Below are 14,040 nucleotides of genomic sequence, written 5' to 3' on the forward strand. Positions count from 1 at the left end.
ACATTGCAATAGGTACATTTTATATAGTGGGACAATAAACTTACACAGATTGATTCAGTTGTAAAACATCCGCCATTACTGTACAGGTTAATATCCGCTGCCATAATTCTACCGTCATTCATGTAACCCACCTAAAAGAAAGAAAGAACACAATTACAGGTTTCATCTGCAGGATCTGTTTAGTAATCCATGTACCATTTCTTTGCAGAGTTCATAATTGTTAAAAATAACAGAAAATTATGAACTTCGAGGGGATCCACTAAAGTGTAATGGTTTATAACCCTTACAGACCTATGCTTATCTCTAACTATCTGAAGAAAAGATCCAGACAGAACAAAGGGGTGAAGTAAAATTCTTTACATCACTAAATGGGTGTTGGAAACTCTGCAAAAATAAGGAAAATACAAACCTATCCTTAAATATAAAATGGGGATTCATTAGTTTAAATATCATCATAAATCATTGAAAAATGAGATCCAAACAACAGATATAGAAAAAACATTGGGCAGATATAAGTCATCACATCGTAATTAATGCTACAGGTAGATCTAACTGCTGAAACAATCAATTTGATTAAGTTACATTGATGTTTGAACATATTGATACGCAATACTTAGCCTGAGGGTGTGCAATACACAGTATCAGAGGGCTTGTAAGGTCTACACTGATCAGAAGATACTTGAGGTCCTAATTAGAAGCTTACTCCGTAGGGGGAGCCATGTGTGAATATACTACACTTCAGCCTGTACATCATGTAAATCATTCCTACTGTAGAGGAATAGTGATGTCCCGGACGGTTCGCCGGCGAATAGCTCCCGGCGAACATAGCGTGTTCGCGTTCGCGGCGGTGGGCTAACATATGCGCGGTTCGATCCGCCCCATATTCGTCATCATTGAGTAAACTTTGACCCTGTGCCTCACAGTCAGTAGACACATTCCAGCCAATCAGCAGCCGACCCTCCCTTCCAGACCTCCTGGACAGCATCCATTTAAGATTCATTCTGAAGCTGCATTATTTTTTTTTTTTTTCAATTTTTTTTTTCAGTGCATATAAATGTTACAAGCAGATACTCCCCCCAGACACTCTGTATTACTGCAGATACTCCCCCCAGACACTCTGTGTTACTGCAGATACTCCCCCCAGACACTCTGTGTTACTGCAGATACTCCCCCCAGACACTCTGTGTTACTGCAGATACTCCCTCCAGACACTCTGTGTTACTGCAGATACTTCCCCCAGATATGGATTGACACCTATCCTAAGGATCCCTGATACACACCGACACAGAGCAGAATAGGGACTGTTCCTCCTACATAGGGTCACTTGGCAGATATGGATTGACACCTAGCCCTATTCTGCTCTGTGTCAGTGTGTATCAGGGATCCTTAGTATAGGTGTCAATTCATATCTGCCAAGTGACCCTATGTAGGGGGAACAGTCCCTATTCTGCTCTGTGTCAGTGTGTATCAGGGATCCTTAGTATAGGTGTCAATTCATATCTGCCAAGTGACCCTATGTAGGGGGAACAGTCCCTATTCTGCTCAGTGTCAGTGTGTATCAGGGATCCTTAGGATAGGTGTCAATTCATATCTGCCAAGTGACCCTATGTAGGGGGAACAGTCCCTATTCTGCTCTGTGTCCGTGTGCATCAGGGGCTCTGAGGACAGGTGTCAATCCATATGTCAAGGTGTCAATATGTCATATGTCAGGTGTCAATCCATATCCATTGTGATTTAGGAATGTTAGGTGATTTATGCCCTTTATGGATTAAAACCAGACTCTGCATCAACTGTGTAATTTTCCATGGGAGTTTTACCATGGATCCCCCTCCGGCATTCCACAGTTCAGGTGTTAGTCCCCTTGAAACAACTTTTCCATCACTATTGTGGCCAGAAAGAGTCCCTGTGGGTTTTAAAATTCGCCTGCCCATTGAAGTCTATGGCGGTTCGCCGGTTCGCGAACGTTTGCGGAAGTTCGCGTTAGCCGTTCGCGAACCAAAAATTTTATGTTCGCGACATCACTATAGAGGAAGGATAGAAGTGAAGATATGCCTAATAAAGTTTTTTAAGCTGTAGATAATCTGCCTCAAAAGTCTCTTTTTTTGAATATTCCTCTTGTTTTAACTATTGTTTGGGGCAGACCACCCCCCAGCCTGCTGGCTTTTCAGCCACATAACTTTTAAAGCAATTTATTCATTTCCCTACTATGTTAGATTGTGAGTCACGTTACCTGTACGCCATCTGCACCATATTGAAGTAGTCTCTCTCCTCCTATAACATTTTATTTACTATAAAAATAAGATTGTTTTTAGGTTTATATGTTATATTAGACTCAATTCAACTGTATTATTACAGGGCCAGGGCCAGCTGGAAACAGCATGGCTGTTCCGGCTTTGAAGAGTGCTACCGGTCAATGCGAAGTAGCACTCTGATGAAATTGCATTAAAGGGGGATCGAGGAGAGCTAGGGGAGTGATATAATCTTTTGATGAAACAGTATAACAGAGTCCTGTGACATTATTCCATGAAAATATGCAGGCTCCCCTACACTTCTAAAAATATAAGGTTAGCTATATAATTTAATAGCCCCCACCCACTGACCACAGGTGAGGGCAGTGGGGTTAACAGTAATGCATCCACCTCCATTATTTAAAGGATCACTATAGTGTCAGGAAAACAAACTAGTTTTCCTGACACTACAGGATCCTTAGGACCCCCCACCCTCAGGGCCCCCCTCCCGTGGCGCTGGTGACCTCTCCTCCCATGCCGACATCAGCTCCAGAGAGGAGCGGAATGCGCATGCGTGGCAAGAGCCGCACGCGCATTTAAACAGTTCATATGAAAGCATTTCTCAATGCTTTCCTATGGACGTTCTGCACGCTGGATGCAAATTTTGCATCCAGTGTCGCAGAAGCGCCTCTAGCGGCTGTCAGGAAGAAAGCCACTAGAGGTTGGATTAACCCTGCAATGTAAACATAGCAGTTTCTCTGAAACTGCTATGTTTACATCTGAAGGGTTAAAAGCTGGGCGACCTGGCACCCAGACCACTTCATTGAGCTGAAGTGGTCTGGGTGACTATAGTGATCCTTTAATTCCCTGATGCTCATGGGTAGGTGCACATGATGTTGTTTGTGACTATGTCACCCCTACTGTTACATAACAGGCCCTGTCCCAACAAAAGCTGCTCAGTTGCTAGTTTCACACATTTAGTAGATATACCCCCCTTTGCATGGCTAGTGTGGTCATAGGGATGTTTAAAACCTCACATATAAAAATATATAGAGACCTTATTGACCCCCCATAGGCCGATTTTTTTTTAATGTGGTAGTTGGCAAGAAGTCACTGGACAGATACCACATAATTATCCCTTGCAGTGCAGAGTGTCTAACAGTTTGCCCACTGGCTGCTAACAGACAAATAGTTTAGATCTTTTTTTTGTAAATCTGTCCTGGATTTGAAACATTTAGGTTTGAATTCCAGGCGTCTGGCTGCACTGGGTCCAGATGAAATCCAAGCAAAATGCAAAATCTGAACATTGCTAAATAGCATAAACATGAAGCATACCTTATATTTCCCAATATAAGGATGTCGGCCTCCTTTGATTAACATATCTTCACCTCGCTCCAATATGCAACGAACAGCCTGTTTAGTCCTAAATATTAAATAACAAAGCATTAGGATTATGTTCATTATTTACTTAATTAATAATTTCCCATTTCAAGTAAGAAACAATCTTACAAATACTAATTGCTTCTTTATATCAATTTATTTTATTTAAAACGGTATTAGATTATTAGTACAGTGCTGAAGTTAAATATATCCAGAAGTTATAATTATCACACTTTAGATGCTAATGAGTCTTGATTTCTCAAAACAGACTGTAGACAAACTGTAGAGGAAGCATTCACCATGAAAATATATGGGGTTTGGATAATATATATGGCATAGCCTGGAATATTTATGACCCTTACAAAACATTGTCTTACAATAGACTCTAGGAGGCAAAATTAAAGGGACACTCCACTACCCAAATATATATATATATATATATATTTATTTATATATATATCACAAAAAAACAAAACACAAATTTGCAATCACTGTTTAGTAGATATAGCCCAAATAAAGACATGCATGCATTTAATTATGCATCTTGTCATTGGGGTTATATCGTAAAATAATCTTGCAAAAGCTGCAGATCTATTGAGTCGATACAGTAATTCACTCAATTATCTCCCAGGCAGAGGGGAGGGATTGTATGCTATGTGTGGGAGTGTCATACATTGTAACCCTGTTATTGTTCTGTAATTTTATATTGTAGTCCCTAACAAGGTCTATGTGGGAGTGTCCCGTGCATGGGGATTGTCATAAAAGACCAAGTGTGGCACCATTAAAATAAGTCCACTTTACCCTCAACATGCAGCCTCGTCTCGGGATTCTAGGGAACAGCTATAACCACTAGCTCTTCTAAGAGCTGTTTGTTGTTATCTGTCCTGCCATTTTCGGTCGGCTTTGCCATTGTGGCAGTGTTTGGCACCGCTTTCAGGGGTTGTTACTGGACTGGTTATCTGTTTTTTCTTTCCCCTTGATCCGCAGTATCCCAACTATTAGGCCAACTTGAGAATACGGCGACCATATTGGATTTCGGCATCTTATCCTGGGGTGAGCCCACACTTATGTGTTTAAAATGATTTTCCTTGTATGGTCTTGGATTGTTCGCGCTGTGGCAGCTATCAACCACACTGCTGTTCGGCACCACTGCCTGCTGGCAGACTGCCTTTACTGTCATTGGCCTGTATTATTAGTGACCTAGCCTCCCTAGTGAATGTACTGCCATGAGGATTGACCCCTTTGCCGTATTGTGCATAGATGAGCCCCAGACTGCCCTCCCGAGTAAGCACCAGTTTTCCCTACTATAAAATGTATTCTGGGTGAGCCCCAGTTTTATGGGGCAGGTTCAGGAGAACCTCTGTGCACTTACGAACTTATGCCCTATTGCATATGTACCCTAATTGATTATCGCTATCTCTCAGTATATACAGTCTACTGGCTCTTTCTGGGGGAACATGGGGGATCCTTCACAATCACACAAAATCCATGAGTTGCTTAACACTGCAGTATCCACCTTGGTAATTAAGGCAGTCTAGAGGTCCCTGCAGCTCCAAGCATAAAGCCCAAGTCAAGAGGGTGAAACAAGTGGATAATCAGGAGAGGACATACCTCCAGTCTCTCTTTGGATGATTTAGACAATCTTCCTATTTTCCAGATTACCATCGGACATTGAGGAGTAGCCAGACAAACACCACTCCGTCTCAGATGAGGACATATAGTGGGATGATAAGCCGAAAAGTAACTCAAAATTTGTCAGGGAGCTAAACGTGGGTGAGCCCCATGTACTTGGAGGGTCACAAGTTCCCTTCCAACCTATAGAGGATGCGATTAATAACTGTGTGCTGAATGCCACTAGCCCATTCTTCCAGATCAAGTGGCACAGATTCCAGAACTCATCTTTATGTCCAGGACTAGATTCCACCTGTGCAAGTGCATTGAGGAGGCATACAAATTGCAAAAAGCTCATAGCGGTCACTGGGCTTATGGCAAAATTTCTATACACTGCAGATATCACTCTTTTCAAATGCATTTTATTAGACCCCACTTGGATATGTGAATGGCAATGACGTATAGTAGTGCAACAAACAATAAAAATGAACCACAGATAAACACTTAATTGTGATGGTGTTACACACAGTAAAAAACAAAAGTGATTAAAAAGGAACCAATGGCTTTCCAAGATGTACATAAGGTAGTGGAAACACTAGATGTAATATTTAATAGCGTGGAGGTAGATTGTATCTTGAAATGATTGTAACCAAAAGGTATCCACCTGGCTGTTTGATACAAAAACAGTGTTGCCAGATTAAACAGTGTCACTTAATAGTATCGGTTTCCTTATGAATTCTAGGCTATGTTCCTTGCACAGTAGCTATAATAAAAAGTAAATGAGATAGTACTTAACTAGTTGTAAACCAGATTATAAAAGCATAAGTACTATTCAACATAACAAGAAGCTTCCTAAATACAATCTAGTATAATTTAGAATGAATGCCAGGGGTAAAAAATATTCTAGCAAGCTTAAGCAACACTACTGGGCATTTTCCCACGCTAGACCTCATTACTCCCTATTCCCCTCCCGATCCCCTGTCTATTACTGTGACGGCTGTATACTAGACTGCTATTAAGGAGACTGCCATGAAGCAGTAAGGAGGGTGGAGGTGGTAGATTGGTGCAGGTTATCTAGCAAACAAGCAACATTATTGGGCATTTTCCCACGCTAGACCTTTTTACTCCCTATTCCCCTTCCGGTTCCCTGTCTATTTCTGCACCGGCTGTATATTCGATAACGAATGCAGTATTAATGTGATATTATATTATCCGGTATATATTTTTTACCCCCGATATTCATTCTAAAGGAGGCTTTTTGTCATGTTGAATAGTACTTATGGATTTATAATCTGGTTTACAACTGGTTAAATTGACACTGTTTAACCTGGCAACACTGTTTTTGTATCAAACAGCCAGGTGGGTAACTTTTGGTTACAATCATTTCATGATACAATCTACCTCCAAGCTATGAAATATTACATCTAGTGTTTTCACTACCTTATGTACATCTTTGAAAGCAATTGGGTTCCTTTTTTAATCACGTGTTTTTCACAGTGTGTAAGAGTTTATCTGAGGTTCATTTTTATCTTTTTATCAGAAGATGCTTGTTAAAAAATGGAGACAAGCATAAATGATGTGTGGGGCCCTCGGTGATCCAATGGAACAACTTATGTGTGTGTTAGACCATTATAACCACACAACCCTCTGGATCCCAAGCTTTAATCCTGCTATCACGTGGGGGGGTGAAGGCTTTTTGATCTTTCTCCCTCTATCTGTATAGGTAGCCACGTTGTCAGACCTGAGAGTGGCGATTTTATTTATAATTTTTTTATTCCAACTACAGCCTTGACTTTATTTAGAATCGTTCCCCAGGGTTTATAACAGGTGTATATTTGATTATCAGCCGACACAGGTATCTTGGTAACATCCCAAGTATTTGCCACATCGGCACAAGATTTTATACAGTTAAGACACTGAGGCTGATATCTATTTTCAGTGCAGACATTTATATTTTTATATTCTGCACTATGTATACATATTATTAGTGTCTCACTTATCTTGGTGTAGCATTCAATATGTAAACTACAGATTGTGCTGACATAATTCCTCTGTACACTCTACACACATCATTTATGCTTGCCTCCATTTTTAATAAGCATCTTCTGATGTGGGACTGATCACTGGGGGGTTTGCTCTCAGCATGGAACTTAGTTCAGTAACTACTCTGACCATATGATTCACGGTCATTTCAGAACACTGCAAAAATTGTTTTTTTTTGCAGATAGCACTTAGCAGAGGACACTGAAAACTTCTGAACAGGACCTCTGTATTTGTTTATTTTTTTATTTATTTATTATTTCACGTTGAGTCAATTTGCTCTTTATTTTGAGGTACTATCATCCAGCAGGATAGGTTTTTCTCTTTGAGCGACGATCTGCCGTTGTTATCGTTGTCTTCAGTTTCACACTAGACAGCGGCTCCAGTAGACCTATTCTGTTACAGTTGTCCTTTTGCTAGTTTTTGTTATTTATACATACTTTGTTTCCAGATTGATACCTGTTACTACTAGCTCTACACCCAGAGTTTAGTCCTTAGGTATTAGCTCACGATCAAGTGCTTTTACCTAGTAGGTATCTTCATATTAAGGCTTTGAATTTGTGTACATAGTCATTATTTGTTTAGCCTTGTATATTCTTGTTTTGCATTATTAGTACTTATTTCACAGGGGCACTTACCCCCCTTTTTAACTTAACTATTAAAGGCTATATTTTATTCCATTAGAGCACTCAGCGTTTCTTTCAAAACTCATTATCTATGATGAATTATATGGCAGTTGCAAAAATGTATACCTATTGAAGCCAAAGGAAATAAATGTTGGCATACTTACTTTCTAGCTGCAACGGCTGTAATTGCTGCAAGGTGAGCAGTCTTGACAATTTTACCACCAAATGCTCCTCCAATCCTTTTCACATGGCAGTGAATACGGTTTGAAGGGACGCCGAGAGTGGATGCCACAAGACCCTGTGTAAGTATTAAGATTTTTATATCATCTCTAATACATCACTGAATATTTACTGAAGTTGTATTCCAACAGAAATAGGGCATCCTAGCCTTAAACATCAATAACTTGTCAATTTCAAGTTCTTTCTAGTATTATAATTTAGGTTCCTTTCTCTCGCAAAATGTTCACCTGGTCCTTCGTGCCACCAGGAGGTCCAAAGTTGCTCACACTTGCAAATATTTTGTTTTATAATGATTTCAAAATTTAGAAAAAAAACACAGACTCGTGCATCATCTGGCATAACTGAACTTTATGTCTAATCTCAATCCAATTAATCGTTTAAAATCTCAGAACCACTGGGGTAACATTGGACAGTTTAGTATTTTAGTCCTGTTACTGTAATTTCTGGTTATTTATGGCTATTCTGAGCTGTGGTTTCCGGATTATGGCTTTGGCATTGGTTTTAGTGATTTCTGTTATCCTTCTATTGTTACTTTTTGGCACACTATACTTTCACCTCCTTTGAAATATTGGTCAATATTGGTTAACCTTGGTCAAGCATCTATGTTTCCCTGACATTTTTCCTTGCCACCATTTCTTAGATAGTTCTGACTAACATTTGCTTGTTAAGTCACAGTATTCAGTCACTTTTATAAATACCCAATATAATCACATTCTATCTCTGATGTGTAATAGTCACCTGCATAAATGATGGATCTTGGGTTGCTGCGTAGATGTCCATTTCCTTGTTGTCCTTACTGGGTATAACTCTAACACTCTGGGTTTCCATGTAAAAATGCTCCTGGCCTCCGATATGAAGCTCACCTATTGCCAAAACAAAGACCCACTTATTTTTCTCCAACTTGTCTGTACAGGACCCTCTTGAACTACATTGAGTTTGTGTTGATATCGTGTTGCCAACCTCATCATTACTTGATAACAACCCCATTTTCTGTATACTTGTCAGGATCGGGACAGGGATCCAACACGCAAAGTACAAACAGGTACAGGGTACGTATACCGGTCCTTAGAATGGCCGGGCTAACGTACAGAGAGTATAGAGAATGGTCAGAGACAAGCCGAGGTCGAGGGAACGAGAAGACAGGTAAGCGAGGAACAAGCCGGGTCAAGGATAACGGAGGTAAACAGAGTAAGGAAACAAGCCGGGTCGAAACCAAAAGGAAAACTGAGAAACACCAGAGCACTGTGTGACTAGACAGGCTAGAACCACGACAGGGCAATGAGCAACAGGGCGAAGTATGTTTAAATACCCTGGCTAGAGAGGATAGACACGCCTCCGACGAAACCTGATTAGTCTGTCTCGGACTGAGTGACAGGTCGTTCCGGATTGGCGTGATGACGTCGGCCTCCGGGCACCATGCTACAAAAGGAAGAGACTCCCTCGCGGCCGGCGTTTGTGTGACCGGGTCGACCGCGAGGAACAGAGGAAACTTGGCGTCCGGACGGATGAACGTCTAAGTCTCTACCTCTCTCGGAGGTAGAGACTTCAGGTACCCTGACAGTACCCCCCCCCTCAGATACGCCCACCGGGCGGAAAGAACCGGGACGAGATGGAAAGCGAGAGTGATACGCCCTGCGGAGACGAGGAGCATGAACATCCTCCTGAGGTACCCAACTCCTCTCCTCAGGACCGTATCCCTTCCAATCGACCAGATATTGTACTTTCCCCCGGGAGATACGAGAATCAATAATAGAGTTAACCTCATACTCCTCCTGACCCTCCACCTGAACAGGACAAGGAGGGGCTGTTGTGGAGGAGAACCTGTTACAAATAAGAGGTTTCAGCAACGACACATGAAACGAGTTAGGGATGCGTAAGGTATCAGGAAGAGCTAGACGATACGCAACTGGATTGATACGAGACAACACCCTGTAAGGTCCAATATAACGGGGAGCGAACTTCATGGAGGGCACCTTTAAACGGATGTTCCTCGTGCTCAACCATACCCTATCACCCGGAACAAAGAGCGGAGCCGCCCTTCTACGTTTATCAGCATGTTTCTTAACCAGCATAGAATTGTGCGTAAGGATTTGCCGAGTATGATCCCACAACTTCCTCAAATTAGCAACATGAACATCAACCGACGGCACCCCCTGGGAAGGAGAAGCCGAAGGAAGAATAGACGGGTGAAAGCCATAATTCATGAAGAAGGGGCTTGAATGAGTAGAATCGCAAACGAGATTGTTGTGTGCAAACTCTGCCCAAGGAATCAAACCGACCCAATCATCCTGGTGTTCGGAAACAAAACATCGCAAATATTGTTCAATTTTCTGGTTGGTACGTTCAGCAGCTCCATTAGACTGAGGGTGATAGGCAGAAGAAAAGTTCAATTTGATACCAAGTTGCGAACAGAAGGACCTCCAAAAACGGGAAATAAATTGGGAACCTCTGTCAGACACAATTTGAGAGGGTATCCCATGTAGGCGAAAAATCTCCCTAGCGAATATCTCGGCCAATTCGGGAGAAGATGGAAGTTTAGGCAGAGGAATGAAGTGTGCCATCTTAGTGAATCTGTCAACCACGGTGAGGATAACAGTCTGTTTTTTAGAGATAGGTAGATCGACAATAAAGTCCATGGCCAAGCAGGACCACGGTTTCTCTGGAACTTCTAAGGGGTGCAGGAATCCACAAGGAAGCGTATGAGGTTGTTTGGTCTTAGTACAAACCTCACATGCAGCGATGAAATCTTTAGTATCCCTACGTAAAGCAGGCCACCAGAAATCCTTAGAGATCAACGCAAAAGTCTTGCGAATACCAGGATGTCCCGCCATCTTGCTGTTATGGAAACACTGCAACAGTTCCAGTTGAAGAGCAGGAGGAACGAAATGTCGACCCACAGGAGTCTGTCTAGGTGCTAAATGTTGTAGCTTAACGATCTCGGCCAGTAACGGAGAATGAATCCTGAGATTCGTATTAGCGACAATATTGCATTTCGGAACTATAGAGGAAAGGACCGGCTCAGGTACAGTAGAAGGTTCATACTGGCGAGATAAGGCATCGGCTTTAGAATTTTTTGAACCAGGTCTATAAGTCAGCACATAGTTGAAGTGAGTCAGGAATAAGGACCAACGAGCCTGCCTAGAGGACAGGCGCTTAGCCTCCCCAATGTAGGACAAGTTCTTGTGGTCCGTCAGGATAGTAATAGGGTGTAAGGTTCCCTCTAATAAATGTCTCCATTCCTTTAAGGCTTTAATGACTGCTAAGAGTTCTCTGTCGCCGATGTCATATCTGCTCTCAGGGCCCGAAAGTTTCTTAGAAAAAAAACCACATGGGTGCAATGGTTTATCTACCCCCAATCTTTGTGACAGAACCGCCCCTACTCCTGTCTCAGAGGCATCGACCTCGAGCAGGAACGGTAAGGTCGTATCCGGATGGACTAGTATTGGAGCAGAAGCAAAAAGTTCTTTGAGACTCTTGAAAGCAGCTAGAGCATCAGTAGACCATGTCTTAGTATCCGCCCCTTGTTTGGTCATATTGGTGATGGGCGCAATAATAGACGAGTAGCCCTTAATGAAGCGTCTATAATAATTAGAGAAGCCAATAAATCTCTGAATAGCTTTGAGTCCCTGAGGCAATGGGCAATCTAAAATAGACTGGAGTTTGTCAGGATCCATCTTAAAGCCCTCCCCAGAAATCACGTATCCAAGAAAGTCTATCTGGGTCTGGTCAAAACTGCATTTCTCAAGTTTACAGTACAAACCATGTTGTAAAAGTTTGTGTAATACCTGTCTGACTTGTCGATGGTGGGTCTCAATCTCTTTAGAGTGTATGAGTATGTCATCCAGGTAGACAATAACACAATCATGTTGAAATTCCCTAAGAACTTCGTTAATCAAATCTTGGAAAACTGCAGGTGCGTTACAGAGACCAAAAGGCATGACCGTATACTCATAATGACCATAGCGGGTATTAAACGCTGTCTTCCACTCATGGCCTTGCTGAATTCTCACCAAGTTGTACGCCCCTCTGAGGTCCAACTTGGTGAAAATCTTAGAGCCCTTTAACCGATCAAAGAGTTCTGTAATCAAGGGGATAGGATAGGCATTCCTGATGGTTATTTTATTCAACCCTCGATAATCGATACAGGGTCTGAGTGACCCATCCTTCTTCTTAACAAAAAAGAACCCAGCCCCGGCAGGAGATGAGGATCTCCTGATAAATCCCTTGTCTAAATTCTCCTGAATATACTCCTCTAAAACAGCATTCTCTTTAGTGGATAGAGGGTATACATTGCCCCTAGGAGGCATGGTACCAGGTAATAGGTTAATTTTACAATCAAAGGACCTGTGTGGAGGTAGAGTATCAGCGTTCTCTTTATCGAATACTGCCTTTAAGTCCATGTACAAAGGAGGTATCTGTCTCTCTTTAGGCTGGGTAGTAGTGTCAGGTGTGTAAATTACAGCCAAAGGGGATACCTTCTGTAAACACCTCTCCTGACAACCCTGACCCCACGAGAGTATCTCCCCTAACTCCCAATCGATAGTAGGGTTATGTCTCTTTAACCATGGATACCCCAGGACTATGGGAACGGAAGGGGACGAAATAAGCATAAGAGATATACTCTCCTCGTGTAAGATACCAACAGACAGGCTCATGGATATAGTCTCACGAGTAATAACAGGCTCGAGTAGTGGTCTACCATCAATGGCCTCAACGGCCAAGGGGGTCTCTCTTAACTGGGAAGGAATAGTGTGCTTAGTGGCAAAGGCTTGATCGATAAAATTCTCAGCAGCGCCGGAATCTATCAATGCCACGGTCTTAAGTACTTCCTTCTTCCATGTTAAAGAAACTGGTAGTAAAAGCCTGTGATTTTTGTAATTATGCGTAGAGGACAAAATAGAAACACCCAAGGCCTGTCCTCTAGAGAAACTTAGGTGCGGGCGTTTCCCGAGCGAACAGGACAATTCAGGCGTAAATGACCTCTGACTCCACAATACATACACAATCCCTCCCTTCTCCTGTACAGTCTCTCCTCTTCTGAGAGATGAGTATTGCCTATCTGCATAGGTTCAGGAATTAGTGAGGTATTGGACTCAGGACTTAGAAATGCAGGTTCTAATTTAAAGGCAGGTCTTAGGTTCCTCTCTCGAGTGTTCTGTCTTTCTCTTATACGTTCATCAATACGAGAAATGAACGAAATTAAGTCCTCTAAATTCTCTGGTAGCTCCCTAGTAGCAATTTCGTCAAGGATAACATCTGATAGCCCGTTCAAGAATACATCCATATAAGCCTGTTCATTCCACTTAACTTCTGACGCCAGAGACCTGAACTCTAGTGCATAATCCACTAATGTTCGGTTCTCCTGTCTCAGGCGCAACAGTAATCTGGCTGCATTGACCTTTCTACCAGGGGGGTCAAAAGTTCTTCTAAAAGCAGCTACAAAGGCAGTATAATTGTATACCAACGGGTTATCGTTCTCCCATAATGGGTTAGCCCATCTCAGAGCTTTCTCAATGAGTAAGGTGATAATAAACCCAACCTTTGCCCTATCGGTAGGATAGGAGCGAGGTTGCAATTCAAAGTGAATGCTGATCTGGTTTAAAAAACCACGACACTTCTCAGGTGACCCACCATAACGTACAGGTGGAGTAACACGGGAAGAGGCACCTACAGTAGCTACCTCTAGGCCTGAACCTACAGAGGAAATAGGAGTAGGACGCGTCTCCTCTGGAGGATTATTAGCACGAGACAACAATGCCTGTAGTGCTAAGGCCATTTGGTCCATTCTGTGTTCCATGGCGTCAAACCTGGAATCAGAGGAACCAACCTGACTGTTTGTACCTGCAGGATCCATTGGCCCTGTCGTAATGTCAGGATCGGGACAGGGATCCAACACGCAAAGTACAAACAGGTAC

General features: G+C 42.3%; 1 protein-coding gene across 2 annotated transcripts in view; it reads right to left on the reverse strand.

The window, feature by feature from the left end:
• The window catches only part of LOC134571536 (aldehyde oxidase-like), a 77,404-nt gene that overhangs the window by 16,959 nt on the left and 46,405 nt on the right, over positions 1-14,040 (reverse strand). For both annotated transcript variants that reach the window (XM_063429869.1, XM_063429868.1), the window contains 4 exons: positions 8,864-8,988; positions 8,050-8,183; positions 3,564-3,651; positions 45-131 (listed from right to left, as the gene is read on the reverse strand). In XM_063429869.1, coding sequence (XP_063285939.1) covers positions 45-131; positions 3,564-3,651; positions 8,050-8,183; positions 8,864-8,988 — 434 coding nt within the window. The remainder of the gene's footprint in view (positions 1-44; positions 132-3,563; positions 3,652-8,049; positions 8,184-8,863; positions 8,989-14,040) is intronic.

The sequence above is a fragment of the Pelobates fuscus genome, chromosome 8, assembly GCF_036172605.1.
Source record: "Pelobates fuscus isolate aPelFus1 chromosome 8, aPelFus1.pri, whole genome shotgun sequence".
NCBI lineage: Eukaryota > Metazoa > Chordata > Amphibia > Anura > Pelobatidae > Pelobates > Pelobates fuscus.